Source organism: Delphinapterus leucas, chromosome 3, assembly GCF_059928025.1.
Source record: "Delphinapterus leucas isolate spDelLeu-1000000601 "Yukka" chromosome 3, BTC_Dleu_Yukka2, whole genome shotgun sequence".
NCBI lineage: Eukaryota > Metazoa > Chordata > Mammalia > Artiodactyla > Monodontidae > Delphinapterus > Delphinapterus leucas.
Window position 1 is genome coordinate 78,558,418 of NC_143131.1, and position 16,251 is coordinate 78,574,668.

Genomic DNA, 16,251 nt, shown 5'->3' on the forward strand with positions numbered 1-16,251 from the left:
GGGGGTGGGGATCAGGGGGGAGGGAGAAACTGTAATATCGCTGGAGAGATGATAATAATCACACAAGTCCAGACGTTTTAGTTTGAAGGTGAGAGGAGACAGTACCCACCAAAAATAGTTCTCAAGTCCCAGATTTAGATTTTTAAAATTGAATGGGCTCTAGAAAGGAGTGTAGAGAGCAATGTCAGTAAAAATGTGCCCCAGGGGATCTCTAGAGAAAGTGAGAAGCAGGAAAAAGGGAAGACAAAACAACATCCTTCAGATAAGCTAGATGAGCTGTTAGAACACCAGAAGGACTATTCCCCAAGGATACAAGCTGCCAACTTAATATTTAATGGTATCAGTAGGGCTTTCCTCAGAAAAAAAGATCGCTAAGGGCTTCCCTGGTGGCGCAGTGGTTGGGAGTCTGCCTGCCCATGCAGGGGACACAGGTTCGTGCCCCGGTCTGGGAGGATCCCACGTACCGCGGAGCGGCTGGGCCCGTGAGCCATGGCCGCTGGGCCTGCGCGTCCGGAGCCTGTGCTCCGCGGCGGGAGGGGCCGCAGCAGTGAGAGGCCCGCGTACCGCAAAAAAAAAAAAGATTGCTAAGAAAATGTCAATTGTTGTTCACTGTAAAAAGAGTTTAACTGCAGACAGGATTAAAGACTCAGAAGTGAAAAGTAAAAAGCAAGTCTAGAAAAATAGAATCAGCAGTATTGTCTGAGGGCAGAAGTCACATTACACAGCTAGTGATAGCTGCTGAATGAAAAAGGAGAACATTTGAAAGCATGCTTGTGAAATGCTCCAGTTGGGGTAATGCCCAATGGATGGCCATGGCAGAGCTGCATGTACCTGAACACGGCAAGTAAAAGGAGTACAAGAGATGGAGAAGACTTGAAAGGGATTTGCCATTGGAAATGGCATAACTTTTATTACAGTTAAAACTAGAGCCAGATGATAACAATCTATTTTTTAATGTATTCGAATTCTTCCAAAAGGAGGTCTACCAGCAAAGTATTGTACCATTTAAACCTAATATCCTATATTTCTGTATGGCTACAAATGGAACATTTCACAAAATATTATGCATAAATAAATGACACAATCAATAGTGCTTGATTATAATAGTCGCATATATATTTTTCCAGGGCTGAATAACAGAGCAGGCCTATTAAAGGCCAAACAACCAGGTTTCTTTGAAGTTCAAACCTTTGAAAAATGCTGGTAAGAAATGGGCAATCCTGATTCCAAGGAACATATTTTCTGGCATTTTAAAGTAACATTTTAACTGAAAAACAGAACAATTGTTTGAAAAACATGATTGGGCACAATAATAGAGGTGGGTGGACACTATAAGTTCAAACGAACATTTTAGACCTTTTCCGAAAGAGCTTAGGGTAGTTGGATTTTGCACATACATAACATTCTGGATTCTCACTTTAGCTTCTCCAAACAGAATTAATGATATTGCAGCCTTGTGGTTTAGAAGAAATCCACAATTTAGAAGAAAGCTGTTGGCTATTTCTCTGGGAAGATTTATCCAAGTAATAAAATGAGTAACAACTTTTCTTATGACTGACTTTATGGTTACTGACCCTGGTACATGACTTTGCTTAGGTTACTCAATGTGAAGTACTGCAAGCTATAGTTGTTTAAAAAAAAGCTAATCTTGAATTTTGTGATTTTTGTGTAAATTTGCAAACTTTATCTCTCATTAGATTACTTAATACAATACAAATACATTTTTCACTGGGCTGATTTCTAGGCAAGTAGGTGTGCAGTTTATCTGTGTTACCTTCTCCTATCTTCCCTTTACTTCCTCTCCCACAGCTTTCCTTCAGCAGTCCCCAGCCCAATGCCCTGTTCTGCTTCCTGGCAGTCCAAGACTCCACTGTGGTTTCCTTCTAAGCCTGCTAAGACACAGCATTAGACACCAGACCAGTAGTCTCCAAACTTTTCTGACTGAGTCCCCTATTGGAAAGAATTTTGAGCATACCCCCAATATCTTTATAAATGACATGCATGTATTACTGTTAATATATTATGAATACAATAAAACATACTGAAATCGAAAATTTTCAATAGATGAGATAAAGATGAAGTAAATCATATTTTAAATAATTTCAAAATGTATTACTAATAATACAAAATGTACTTTTCTCTAGCATGTTATTGTTAACAAAGCCTTTTAGGGGAACAATAATTGAATATGCCTCATTATTCTTTAGATCTTGGGTCAACATTTTGTGATACAGCAACACAGATGTCTGCTTTTATGTTCAGTTTATTTAAAGGCTCTCTCAAAAGAATTCACAAAGATACGGGTATTTAAATGGAAGAACTGCTTCATTAGCTGGGTTGCTAAATCATACCTATTTTTCAGTCTCATCACTCATTATGCAAAGATTTTGGTTAAATCTGATCGATGCATTTCCATTTTACCTAATGTTACTCAAGTGGATTAAAAAATCCTATAAGATATCAGAGTTTTTATAGGTTACATGCATTTTCAATCGCAAAAATTACATATAAAGGGAAAATTTTCAAACATCAACATAGCATAGTGGGGACTTCCCTGGTGGCGCAGTGGTTAAGAATCCGCCTACCAATGTGGGGGACATGGGTTCGAGCCCTGGTCCAGGAAGATTCCACATGCCACAGAGCAACTAAGCCTGTGAGTCACAACTACTGAGCCCATGTGCCACAACTACTGAAGCCCGTGCACCTAGAGCCCATGCTCCACAAAAAAGAGAAACCACCACAATGAGAAGTCTTCACAGGGCAATGAAGAGTAGTCCCCCGCTCGCCACAACTAGAGAAAGCCCGCGCACAGCAATGAAGACCCAACGCAGCCAAAAATATATAAATAAATTAATTAATTTAAAACAAACAAACATAGCATAGTTGATAAGGGCATAGACCCTGGAGCCAATTGTCTAAGAATCCCAGCTCCTGGATTCTTACTAATTGTATAGCTGTGGGCAAATTACTTAGCCTCTCTGTGCCAAAATTTTCTCTCCTGTAAATTAGGATAGTAATAGAACCAACTCAATAGGGTTATTTGAGAATTTAAAAAGTCAACATTTATAAAGCAGTTAATATGATATCTGGCATATACTAAGTATTATTTAAGTATGTTAAGAAACATAGGGAGACTTCTCATGCCCTGCTATTGGGAATGTAATACTTAAAACCACTTTTGAAATCAGTTGGGTACTATCTACCAAAGTTGGAAATACACATGCCCTGTGATCTAGCATACCCACCAAGATATTATATTTTAAAACGAGAGTGGTCCTAGTGGCTTTGCTTGTAATAGGCAAAAACTAGAAATAATCCACATGTGCATCTAAAATGGGATGGATAAGGACTCCTCTGGTGGTCCAGTGGTTAAGAGTCCGCCTTCCAACACAGGAGAAGTGGGTTCCATCCCTTGTCGGGGAACTAAGGTCTCACATGCCGAGGGGCAACTAAGCCTGCGTGCTCTACAGCCCACATGTGCCACAACTAGAGAGCCCATGCACCACAACTAGAGAGAAGACCGCATGCCGCAACTAAGACCTGACACAACGAAATAAATAAATAAATAAATAATTTAAAAAAATAAATAAAATAAAATGGGATGGATAAGAAAATGATAATTTATGTATCCACTGGATGCTATTCAGCAATACAAAGGAATGAAAGGAACAAACCACGGCTACATCAACATAAATGAATCTTACAAATGATGATGAGTACAAGAAACAAGATGCAAAAGAGTCTGTAGAGTGTGATGCCACTTATATAAAGTTCAAAGAGAGGAAAAAACAAAATATTAGCTTAGGAATGCACATATAGGTAGCAAAACTGTAAGGAAAAATAAATAAATAATCATCACAAAAGTCAGGCTCATGATTATCTTTAAGAAAAAGAAGAAAACTGTAACTGAGGAGGGGCACCTGTGTGTGTGTGTGGGGGCAGTGTTTGGGTGTGTGCACCCTTGCATGAGTGGTGATAATGTTCTATCTTCTGGCCTAGGAGATTGCTTGGGAATGTTTATTTTATAATTATTTATTAACTACGTGCATAGGTATTACGCACTTTTCTGTATGTATTATATTTCACAGTGAAGAAAAATCTTAAAACTGTTATACAAGTTTTCTTTCCACAAAATTAACCTCAGTTTCTGGCTCCAGCTTCTTTGCTGGAATAACTGCTTATGAGATATACCTCAAATGAATTTCATGTGGTTGCTCTCCCTGTAATCTTAACTTGGAATCCTTCCTTTCTTTAAAAAAATTTTTTTAAGTCTAAATAACTCATCCGTCGGTGGTTACACTTACACAAGTTTTGCATAAAACACAGTTTTTATTTATTATTTATTTATTTTTTTGTGTTACACTTACACAAGTTTTGCATAAAACACAATTGTTGAAAATACCATTCAAAGATGTATTAGAGAAAAAATACCTTCTCTACTATAGCTTTCCTTTGGCGGCTCACAGAATTGTCACTTTAAAATGCATCTCATTATTGAAACACAATCTAGTAAATACTGCACTGAAACAGAATCTATCCAATACCATAATGTGAGACATATTAAAAACATCTGTGCTTTCCATTTAACATTATAGTAAACTTCCCACATTGTGTAACATGTTCCAATACTTGTGTCATTAGGTCTTTAGTAATGTTTTATATGCGTATTCTCAAGGTATTTGCTGTCAAAGGAATGCAGTTTCTTTTTTCCATCTGTGTTCCACGTGTTATTTCAAATATTTTTATCTTCACAAGAAGAAAACTATTTTCCCAATGGTATGTTGCTTTTTGACTTTTTATTTTTAAGGAAGCTCAGAAAAGGCTTCATAGCATTTATAATTGGTGAATTTTCTTTAAAGTATTGGCTTGAATCATACACTCCTTAAATATTTTAGAAATATTGTTGAGCTTTATGAGTTTGGATGTCTACTTTTTAAGTGGTTAGCTAATAGTGATCAGTTCAGAACATCATTATCTGTAATACATAATTTGGGTGAAGATGTTAGTAAAAGTAAATATAAATTCATACTTAAAACAGTTTTAGAAATAATTTTAACTAGCATTGCCAACTTCTTGTCAGATCTAATTAGTCATTAGTTTTTCATCTTGCAGTGTGGCTCCAAAAAGGGTGCCAGAAATGTCAGCTCAGCCCATTGTGTTTGCCTGTTCTTGCATTATTAACACTGTCTCCACTGATCCATGCTATAATAGTTTACTTAAATATGATCTATAAATCCATTTAGTTAGATACAGGAACTGCAACATGTGGCAATATGTTAAAAGTGAACAAAGGAGAGAGTCCTCCCCTCCCCACACAGTGAGCGGCTGTGCTACCACCCTCTCCCCAGAGCACCCTGAGTGCCTGCCCACTTAATGGATCAAGTTTGGGGTGCCACTACCAATCCTCACATTAAATATTAGTAGGGCTTAATTTCTTTCCCTCTTTTTTTTGAGGGGGGGAAATATACGTGTTTGAAGATAAAAGTTCAAATATCTTTTCTGGAATTTCAGGGGTCAACTTCTGTATCTTACACTCATATGTGGCTACATTTTATCTGGGGATAAGAACATCTATCAGAATGAATATGAAACAGTGGCATTCGAGCCAGGAAAATAGAAAAACATACTGTTTGGGCTGGAGGACCTTCCTTGTGTGTTCTGCAGTGACCTTGAAGTTGGAGGACATATGATAATCCAATTTGTTACATCCTGGTAAAAGTGCAAACAAACAAACACTTAATGCTACTAATGAGGGAAACTACAAATATATAAACCAAATAAAAATTGTACATAAAAGAGAATTATTTAAAAAGTAGTCTTAAGATAATTATGAAAAGAATCTTTAAGATATCAGGAAATGGACCATCTGTGACACTGTATTAGCCAAGATAAGTAATTCTAGCTGCTGTAATAATTGACCCCAGAATGTCTGGCTTAACTCAGTAAAGATCTATTTTCTCACCCATATCACAATACAAAGCATGCTGTGAGGGGGCTCTGCTGTAGCTAGTCATTCAGAGACTCAGGCTTCTTCTAAGCTGCAGATAAACACATGGCTTCAAGGTTGACCCGGCTTCATCCAGTTGGTAGACGGAGGGATGAAAAAAAATGGAGAAGGTCCACCTTCTCTTAACTGCTCAGCAGGGATCATATTTCACTAGTGAGAACTAATCACATGGCCCTATCTACATGCAAAAACTTCGGGAAATGTACTTTATCTATGGGTTCTGGAAGAGGAAATGGGTTTGGTGAGCATCTAGACAGGCTTCTGTCATATAAACAGAGGTTGGTCTAGGGATTCCAAAGCTATAACTTGAGTATCACCAGGTCTGACTTTGGAAATCCCTTGGGAAGCCTCTACAACTCTCTTTTCTGCCTGCTGTAATAAAGGACTCAGAACACCAGCACTAATTTTAGCTCTTGCTGTTCCCTGAATCAGCCACGATCTTCCACATCTCTACCTCTGCATGTGATTTGTATATGACGTCTGTCCAGTCTTTCCACCAGTACTTCTAACCACCGATTCCTGCAAATCTAGCAAGCTTCTCTTCATCTTCTAAGACCTAACACAATGGTTACTTCCTCCATGAACGTCTCTCTGATGACACACAAGGCACATATCTCTTCTTAATGTTCACTGAACTTTATCCATGTACTTTGTTCCTACCTCTATTACTGAATGCATAAGCCTGTATTATAATTTTTACAGAACAAGTATGTTTTCAAAAGGATTGGATGCATTAATATTCACAACACGGTGACCATTAACAATATTGAATAGATTTAGCTTCTCAAGGGTGAGGACAGAGTCTTATGTATCTTAGTATCTCCCATGCCTACCAGCACAGACCTGGCTCACATACTCAATAACTGAGGAAAAAATGAACACTGTCTCCCTTCCTTCCACTTCCCAGCAACTCTAACTCTTAACTCCCTCTCTCTCATATATATATATATATATATATATATATATATATATATATATATATATATATATATAGTGGTGAAACACAAAATTTACCATCTTCACCGTTTAAAAGTATACATTACTATATGCACCTTGTTTGCAACAGATCTTTTAACTTTTTCATCTTACAAAATGGAAACTTTATACTCACAGAATTCCCCATTTTCCTCTCCCCTCAGCCCCTTAAAACCAGCATTCTGCTTTCTGTTTCTAAGAGTTTGACTGCCTTAGATACCTCATGTAAGTGGAATAAGTAGTCTTTGTCTTTCTATGACTAGCTTATTGCCCTGGAGATTCATTCATGTTGTAACATATGACAAGATTTTCCCCTTTTTTTAAGGCTGAATAATATTTCATTGTATGTATATACTACATTTTTCTTTATTCATTCACCCGCTCTAGTGTCTTTGTTTTTGACTTGTGGTTACTGGAGGGGATTGATGACGCCAGAGAAAAGGTGATCCTGTACTCTCAAAGATTTCAGGATGTTTTAGGTTCTAGAGACTAAAAGAGAAACTATACTGAGTGCAAAGGAAATCAGATTTTTAAAAAATCAGTGACAACATAAAGAATGCCCCCCATTATACCCTATTTGAGCATGAGAAACTATTAAACGACTTTCAGCTGAGCAACCAAGGGCCCATAATAAAAAGCTGTTCACATTCCAAAGGGCTCTTACCCTAGGCTTTTCACTGTCCAACTCAGCACCTCCTGTTTCATACCCTCAAAATAGCTCGGTTGAGAAAAGAAACAGCAACATTTTAAAGTCGGGCTAAATAAATAAATAAATAAAAGGATAAACAAGAACTCTTTCAACACAGAGCACTTGTAAGAATTTTCATGTTTATGGAGAAGCAGAGCCCCAGAGTAAACTCTGGCCCTTCTTGGAATTAGTGGATTCCAGTCTTCATTTGCATTGAGGCAGTTTGAGGCCCTTTGGGGACATTCATAGCCTTTACTTCAGGGCGTTATCATGAAAAAATCTAAAGTATCCTTGCATTAGCATGATCGTTATTTTTTCAGCTGGTCTGAGGAGGTATTATTAAACATGTGGCCATAATGTGTACAGAAAAATCTCCACGTAAATAAACTAGCATTTAGCATGTAAACACAAACACCTCACTCGTAACTGGTTTCTAAAACTATCATAATAAGAACCTCAACACTTAAAAAAAAAAAAGCAAAAAATCCTTAAGTTTTTGGTAAAAGATGCCGAATATAGCTTGAAATAGTAAATAATCCTTCTGAAGCGATATTAGCGAATTAGTTGCTGCGTGAACAAAGAACCCTTTCTGCACCAGGATGAATGTTGCCTTTATTTTTTTCCTCACAAGTATGATTCTAGAAAACAGCTGTACTACATGTTGACAAATGACAAAGCGGCAGACTTGCTAAAACACTTTTTGGTCAAGGCCAAGAGGGGTAAAAAAAAAAAATGGGGCTGCTGGAGCGGCCAGCGAGCTGGACTCCCAGGGAAGCTGGCTTCCCTCACCTTTTTTTTCCAGTCTTTAGGGAGCAGGGGCCTCATCGACCCACCCTCCCCTTTCCCCGGCTCTGGTTACAGCCTGTCGAGTTGAACAAACTTGCTGCAGGCGGATTGGCGATCGGGAGCTCTCGGGCTGGGGCTTCGTATTTAATTTATATTCCGCGGCGCCCCGCGCGCGGGCCGCTCCTTTGTACCCGACCGCCGCCGCCCGGGCTCCGGGGCCTCAGCGGGGAGCGCGGCCCCCTCGTCTTCCCGACCCCCAAAGCCGGCACGTGCTGCTCCCGCCCGCCCGGCCCGCCCGGCCCGCCAAGGGGGCGGAGGCCCGGCTTTTCTCCTACCCTCTCTGGGCCAGAAGAAGGAGGAGCGGCGGCGGCAGCAGCCAGCAGCAGCCAGCAGCAGCCGGAGGAGGCGACTGCTGCCCGGCCGAGGGAGAGCGGCGGAGCGGGGTTACGGCGTCCGGCAACGCTCGGCGGCCGCCGGGGAGGCGGGAGCGGCGCAGCCGGCCGGGATGTTCCCTGGCACTTCCTGACTGGCTGGCCGCGCGCACACGGCCAGACTCGCACGCCCTCGGCCCCCGTGGCTCGCTCGCTCGCTGGCTCGCGCGGGCCCGCTCTGCGTCGGCCGCGCAGCGGGGGAGGCGCGCTAGGGGGGACGCGGCCCGGCATGAGCTGATTGCGGGTGGATACGCCGCGGACGGGCTCCTAGAAGCCGTGAGGAGCCGCTTTTTTCCGAGTCGCCGCCCTGCCCTTGGATTTGAGATCATGTATGTAGGCGTCGCGGTCCTGCCATTGTCTCTACCCCAGCGCGTGCCGTGCGCCCCTGGGCGAGGGGCTCGTGCCCACCCCCGCCGCGCGCTGCCCCCCGCACTTCCTGTTGGGATGAAAGGGAGCCTCGCGCTGACCACGCGCCTTTTCTCCCCCTCTCCCCCGTCTCTGCCGTGTAGGTCCATTCACATCGTGGCGCTGGGGAACGAGGGGGACGCGTTTCACCAGGACAATCGGCCGTCGGGGCTCATCCGCACTTACCTGGGGAGAAGCCCTCTGGTCTCAGGGGACGAAAGCAGCTTGTTGCTGAACGCGACCAGTGCGGTCGCGCGTCCCGTGTTCACCGAGTATCAGGCCAGCGCGTTTGGGAATGTCAAGCTAGTGGTCCACGACTGTCCCGTCTGGGTAAGGGCCCGCAGCTGCTCTGTGCAGAGGCTGATGGAGCTTTCCTTTTCTTTCTTTCTCTCTTTTTTTTTTCTCCTCCCCCTTTTTCCCGTTTCATGAATGAGGACGTCTGGGTCACCTGGGGAGAGTTTTTAAACATTGGGGGAAAATCTTTGGTCCTTCGTTTCATTGGGCAGGGGCCAGTCTAGTCAGAGAACACTCTTAGAAGGGAAAAAGCCCCAGTGGGAATGTGAAGCACTTAACGCGTACACTTCACGACTGTGGGTTGTCCCTTGGTAGACAGCTGACTGAATGTCCCAACCCCAAGGGACGAGGTCACTAAGTTTCACCAGCAGACAGCAATGTTTTTTCATGCCTACCCTGTGGGTGATATAAAATATTAGTGTTCTAAAAATAAAGATCTCTGAAAGCTCAACACAGCAAAAATACATTTCACTGGGGCAGCTCAGAAATAGGACCCCTGGAAAGGGGGTGGGAAAGACAGGGACTGAGAATTAATTTTAAACGATTCTTTTATAGCACTATCCACCTTTGAAAAAATTTAATTAGTGTTTTTAATTTTAATAATGCGGATATTCTTGATATATTTAGCCATTTCTTTTTAGTGACCTGTAAATCAGAAATATTGCTAATACTGTTTTGGGACTTGAAAAAGCTTTAAAATTTGCTATAATTGAAAGAAATCGTAATGAAGTTGATAAATGCTAGTCTAATTCTTGAGTGATAAAAGAAGAAATCTACTCTCTGACATGTATAAATGTTTTCAGTACACAATAGCATCATGTTTTGAATGTTTTCATGTAATCTTACTCGAAAGTTTCTGATTCTTTACTAGTATAAAACTTATGTTGCAGCTAAGTATTATATTTTATAACAGAAGAAAGTTTAATGTCTAAAAAAATACAGATATCATTATGTGAGATTTACATTTAAACTGCACTTTAAGAAGACCGAATTAGGGACTATAGGGAACTAATACACCTTTCCAAAGAAATGTATAGAATGTACATAAAAACATTTCTTATGCAAATTTCCATATTACTGAAAGAAAAGATCACTTGCCCAAATAAATTTTCAGCTAAAATAAATGAAAAATGGGCTTTTTCAATAACAGGGATGCTATTAAATTCCTAATTATGACAGTGATGATGCTGATCATAGGAAGCATTGGTAGAGAACTTACTGGCTGGAGTCCATGCAAGCAAATGAAGCCCTTCTTCTACTTTGGTCATTTCATTGTGAAAAATCTTAGTCTAAAAACTAATTGGTTCTACACTCAGTTGAACAAATGTAGAGTGAATAGAGTAAATAAATGTAGGGAAAATAAAATAAGCTGAATTAGGATGTTAGGATAACCTTTCTTGCTTTTTCTTTGAGCAGTGAACTCTTTCCTTTTTATGTTGTTAGTTTAGCAAAAGCAAATACTTGCGATCCCATGGATTGTAGTAAATGAAATCTTCCAAATCGATTGAAATAAGCCTTCACAGTCTGGATTTTTTTGGTCTTAAGTTTATTGTTATGTTTTATTATGTTAATCACCTTTTGTTTGGTTAGACTCTGGCCTTTTTTAAGACATTGAGTTTGTAACCAGGCACAGTTTTCTGGGTTATAGTGGTCTTCAGACATAGTAGAATACATTTGTAGAGCTACTCTTTATAAGGTGCTTTTCTTCTCTTGGTGGTAAGTAAAAGCCCGTTAGAGATATGAAAGTTGATTGTATTCATCAGCTGGTATTTGCCATGTACTGAATCAGAATATTAAACATAGCAGAGCAGATAGAGCACAGGTTTTGATATCAAAAGGACCTGATTTCAGATCCTTACCTTGTGAGTTAGTGGCTGTGTTGCTGGGTAAAGTCACTCATCCTCTCTTAGCGTTATTTTCTCTGTGTGTAAAATAAACATAATAATCCCTGCCTCCCAGAGCTGTGCTGAAGAATAAATGAGTTAGTATGTGTAAAGTTCTTAGCATCTAGACGGGCATGTAGTAAGTAATCAATAAGCGGTAGCTACGATAATAATAAAGTGTTTATCACAACTTTAGTATATCCGTGTATTGCTTAAATGAAGCAAAAGTAAAGTTTGCCCACACATGATTCAAGATCTCCACACAAACAAAGTACATAGAGGCAGCCGTGTCAGTACTTAGTAGATGCTGTATTCAGCCTCACAACCAAGTAGAATAAAATTGTTGTTTTGCTGTAAAAATTAAGATTATTTTTCAAAAGATGAGTTCCATTCCCCAAATGTGGCTCCAAGCCTTGTGTTGCATAACTGCCTAGAGGAAATCCTGGAACTGATTTACAAGGGGTGGGAGAATTTGATTTCCTTCATATTTCTAGAAACCAGTGGAGCATTTTCTCTTTGAGACAGTTTGAGAAGAAATGTGGCATTGTTTTCTTGGAGTTAGAGTGAGATAGTTGTGCTTCTCTTCCCTAGTTTTCTTCTGTATATCCGCAGCCTCACTCTGGATCTTTGCCATATATACTTGGCACTTTTTAAATAAATGTGCTTCAAATTCATTACATGTAGCTTATTGTTTAGTATGTCTCTGAAACCCACCCTTTTTTGTTATATTATTATTTCATTTCTAGATCTTTTCCTGTTTACCAAAAATATTCCATAAGAAGCAATGAGATAATATATGCACACTTTTCTTGGGCAGGGTTTGAAGCTCTGATTTGTATTAAAAATAAAATTATTTATAGATTTATATCCTCAGTACCACAGAGTTAATGAAGCCAAAACCCATTTCCTCATGACATTTTCCCTTAAATGTCTCCTTTTTCTTTCTACACGTCTCCAGTAACTCTGGAATTTTGAACTATTTGGAATGCAGAGAGCAGTTACTTTTGATTTGTTCTCTCAGAGTTAAACGGCTGCTTGATATTGGTCCCACTTAAGTTTAGTTTGTTCATCCCATTCATCTGACTTTGTCCTCTTTCTTTATTGTATTTATATACCCTGTTGTACGTATATACTTTGAGCTTGAATACTGTAACAGATACAGCTGGAACTGAATGGGTTTTGTGGTTTGGGATTTGGAAATTAGCATAGAGCTCTGCTGGGAAGCTTTCACATTTTCTTGATCTGTGTCCCAATTCACTTCTCCCTCCTCTTACATCCTCCACTAAGTTCAAGAATTTTGCCTTTGCTGTTTATATCCCCATAGTTTGCGTTTTTATTTTTTGGTTTTTAAATCTTCCTCTAAAAAGGCTCTGTCCATCCTACTCTCAGTAAAGTATTCATATCTAAAAATTCTGCAATTCTTGTTATGCAGAATATACTTGTAGGAAATGGGCAGGTTGTGAGGGTGTAGGGAATTGGGAGAGACTTTGCTGGGGCATGGCGGTGTACTGGTGAGAAGAAGCTCTCTGCAAAAGGGCATTGCTGTGACACTTCTCCAGAATTTTCTAACAGGATAAAAGCTCTGTCACAACTAATTGATTCAAACCCTGGTTTGGACTCATATTTCAAAGTGCAGACTTTCATAGCCCAACAGTTTTGGACTTGTTAGCCATATCTAGCTGTCTATTTTCTTAATCTAGCTTTATTACATCCTAGGAATACATACCAAAGGCCACATGAAAGGACAAATAATGATTAATAGTTAACCAGAATGTGAGAAGGAAGCCACTTATGCATATTTAGCAATGGTATTAAGGTACATAACGATATTTTTCTTATACCACTATTCACGCAGTAACTTTGAAAAATTATTTTTAAAATATCAAGGTGCAAAGTTTTAAGGAATAGCGTCCATAATAAATTACTTTTGGCCCTAATTCTAAATATAAATATTATTAGCTGTAGTCCAAAAGTAAACATTTCAAAATTGGAAAGGTTTATCCTGAATTTTTAATTGATATGAACAAAATACATGAATTGCACATATACTCCTTACCATGTTAACATCATCTTATAATACACACTATCTTTTTGTGGAGGCATACCCCTCCGCGCCCCTTGTTCCCCTCACATGCACACTATATATATGCAGTACTGTCCAAAGAATGGATAAAGTTGAAAAATATATATGAATTTTGAGATATGGATAAAATATATGGAACTCCACAGAATTCACAGGGTATTATCAATACAATCTAAATGACTGAACAATCCTGCATTATCTAACTGGGTCACAGAAAATCCTCTGAAGCTCCCTTACTCACATTGATGCTCTTGCATCTAATGCATAGTGTTAATTTTTGAAACTATTGGGTGATAAAGCTATGGCATAATTTTATTTTCTTTTCTTGTATATGGTATTTTATTTATGTTTTACTTCATGTGCATAAATCTAGCATTCTGATTTTTTGTACTTAGTCCTAGTGGATTGTTATTTTTTTTTAAATGTCTTTATTGGAGTATAATTGCTTTACAATGGTGTGTTAGTTTCTGCATTATAACAAAGTGAATCCACTATACATACACATATATCTCCATATCTCCTCCCTCTTGCGTCTCCCTCCTGCCCTCCCTATCCCACCCCTCTAGGTGGTCACAAAGCACCGAGCTGATCTCCCTGTGCTATGGGGCTGCTTCCCATTAGCTATCTGTTTTACATTTCGTAGTATATATAAGTCCATGCCACTCTCTCACTTCGTCCCAGCTTACCCTTCCCCCTCCCCATGTCAAGTCCATTCTCTACATCTGTGTCTTTATTTTTGTCCTGCCCCTAAGTTCTTCTTTTTTCTTTTTAGATTCCATATATATGTGTTAGCATACAGTACTTGTTTTTCTCTTTCTGACTTACTTCACTCTGTATGACAGACTCTAGGTCCATCCACCTCACTACAGATAGCTCAATTTCGTTTCCTTTTATGGCTGAGTAATATTCCATTGTATATCTGTGCCACATCTTTATTCATTCATCTGTCCATGAACACTTAGGTTGCTTCCATGTCCTGGCTGTTGTAAATAGCTCTGCAATGAACATTGTGATACATGACTCTTTTTGAATTATGGTTTTCTCAGTAAAAAAATGCCCAGTAGTGGGATTGCTGGGTCATATGGTAGTTCTATTTGTAGTTTTTTAAGGAACCTTCATACTGTTCTCCGTAGTGGCTGTATCAATTTACATTTCCACCAACAGTGCAAGAGGGTTCCCTTTTCTCCACACCCTCTCCAGCATTTACTGTTTGTAGATTTTTTGACGATGGCCATTCTGACTGGTGTGAGGTGATACCTCATTATATTTTTGATTCGCATTTCTCTAATGATTAGTGATGTTGAGCATTCTTTCATGTGTTTGTTGGCAATCTGTATATCTTCTTTGAAGAAATGTCTATTTAGGTCTTCTACCCATTTTTGGATTGGGTTGTTTGTTTTTTTGATATTGAGCTGCATGAGCTGCTTGTAAATTTTGGAGAATTTTTTATCCTTTGTCAGTTGCTTCATTTGCAAATATTTTCTCCCATTCAGAGGGTTGTCTTTTCATCTTGTTTATGTTTTTCTTTACTGTGCAAAAGCTTTGAAGTTTCATTAGGTCCCATTTGTTTATTTTTGGTTTTATTTCCATTTCTCTAGGAGGTGGGTCAAAAAGGATCTGGTTGTGATTTATGTCATAGAGTGTTCTGCCTATGTTTTCCTCTAAGAGTTTTATAGTGTCTGACCTTACATTTAGATCTTTAATCCATTTCAAGTTTATTTTTGTGTATGATGTTAGGGAGTGTTCTAATTTCATTCTTTTACACGTAGCTGTCCAGTTTTCCCAGCACCACTTTTTGAAGAGGCTGTCTTTTCTCCATTGTATATTCTTGCCTCCTTTATCAAAGATAAGGTGGCCATATGTGCGTGGGTTTATCTCTGGGCTTTCTATCCTGTTCCCTTGATCTATATTTCTGTTTTTATGCCAGTACCACACTGTCTTGATTACTGTAGCTTTGTAGCATAGTCTGAAGCCCGGGAACCTGATTCCTCCAGCTCCAGTTTTCTTTCTCAAGATTGCTTTGGCTCTTTGGGGTCTTTTGTGTTTCCATACAATTGTGTAATTTTTTGTTCTAGTTCTGTGAAAAATGCCTTTGGTAGTTTGATAGGGATTGCATTGAATCTGTAGATTGCTTTGGGTAGTAGAGTCATTTTCACACTGTTGATTCTTCCAATCCAAGAACATGGAATATCTCTTGATCTGTTTGTATCATCTTTAATTTATTTCATCAGTGTCTTATAATTTTCTGCATACAGGTCTTTTGTCTCCTTAGGTAGGTTTATTCCTAGGTATTTTATTCTTTTTGTTGCAGTGGTAAATGGGAGTGTTTCCTTAATTTCTCTTTCAGATTTTTCATCCTTAGTGTATAGGAATGCAAGAGAATTCTGTGCATTAGTTTTGTGTCCTGCTACTTTACAGAATTCATTGATTAGCTCTAATAGTTTTCTGGTAGCGTCTTTGGGATTCTTTACATAGAGTATCATGTCATCTGCAGACAGTGACAGCTTTCCTTCTGCTTTTCCAATATGGATTCCTTTTATTTCTTTTCTTCTCTGATTGCTGTGGCTAAAACTTCCAAAACTGTGTTGAATAATAGTGCTGAGAGTGGACAAACTTGTCTTGTTCCTCATCTTAGAGGAAATGGTTTCAGTTTTTCACCTCTGAGAACAATGTTGGCTGTGGATTTGTCACATATGGCC

At 39.3% G+C, this 16,251-nt stretch overlaps 2 protein-coding genes across 3 annotated transcripts in view; one reads left to right on the forward strand and one right to left on the reverse strand.

The window, feature by feature from the left end:
- Positions 1-2,817: 2,817 nt before the first annotated feature.
- Positions 2,818-10,812, reverse strand: LOC149749591 (uncharacterized). 2 transcript variants are annotated; one of them, XR_016392725.1, is made up of 3 exons: positions 7,647-8,444; positions 5,628-5,709; positions 2,818-4,975 (listed from the first exon to the last, which is right to left on the reverse strand). XR_016392725.1 is itself a non-coding variant. In XM_089909125.1 (3 exons), exons 1-3 carry the CDS (start codon positions 9,116-9,118, stop codon positions 4,956-4,958), a joined length of 429 nt encoding a protein of 142 aa, XP_089765251.1. In that variant the 5' UTR covers positions 9,119-10,812; the 3' UTR covers positions 2,818-4,955. The 2 variants fall into 2 exon arrangements, 1 of the variants encoding a protein (XP_089765251.1); XM_089909125.1 differs by lacking the exon at positions 7,647-8,444 and adding an exon at positions 8,792-10,812.
- RHOBTB3 (Rho related BTB domain containing 3) overlaps positions 8,484-16,251 on the forward strand; it is a 56,798-nt gene continuing 49,030 nt past the window's right edge. Inside the window, exons 1-2 of the mRNA XM_022592535.3 lie at positions 8,484-9,216; positions 9,397-9,622. Of these exons, the coding sequence (XP_022448243.2) occupies positions 9,215-9,216; positions 9,397-9,622 (228 nt within the window). The 5' untranslated portion in view covers positions 8,484-9,214. The remainder of the gene's footprint in view (positions 9,217-9,396; positions 9,623-16,251) is intronic.

Excerpts from the sequence above, each read along its gene's own strand:
- LOC149749591 (XM_089909125.1), bottom strand. The coding sequence starts at position 9,118 with ATGCCGGGCCGCGTCCCCCCTAGCGCGCCTCCCCCGCTGCGCGGCCGA. Across the intron at positions 5,710-8,791 it reads CTTCTTCTGGCCCAGAGAGG|GATGTAACAAATTGGATTAT; the intron begins GTAGGAGAAAAG and ends CACTTTTACCAG. Across the intron at positions 4,976-5,627 it reads AAGGTCCTCCAGCCCAAACA|ATAATGATGTTCTGAACTGA; the intron begins GTATGTTTTTCT and ends TATGTATTACAG.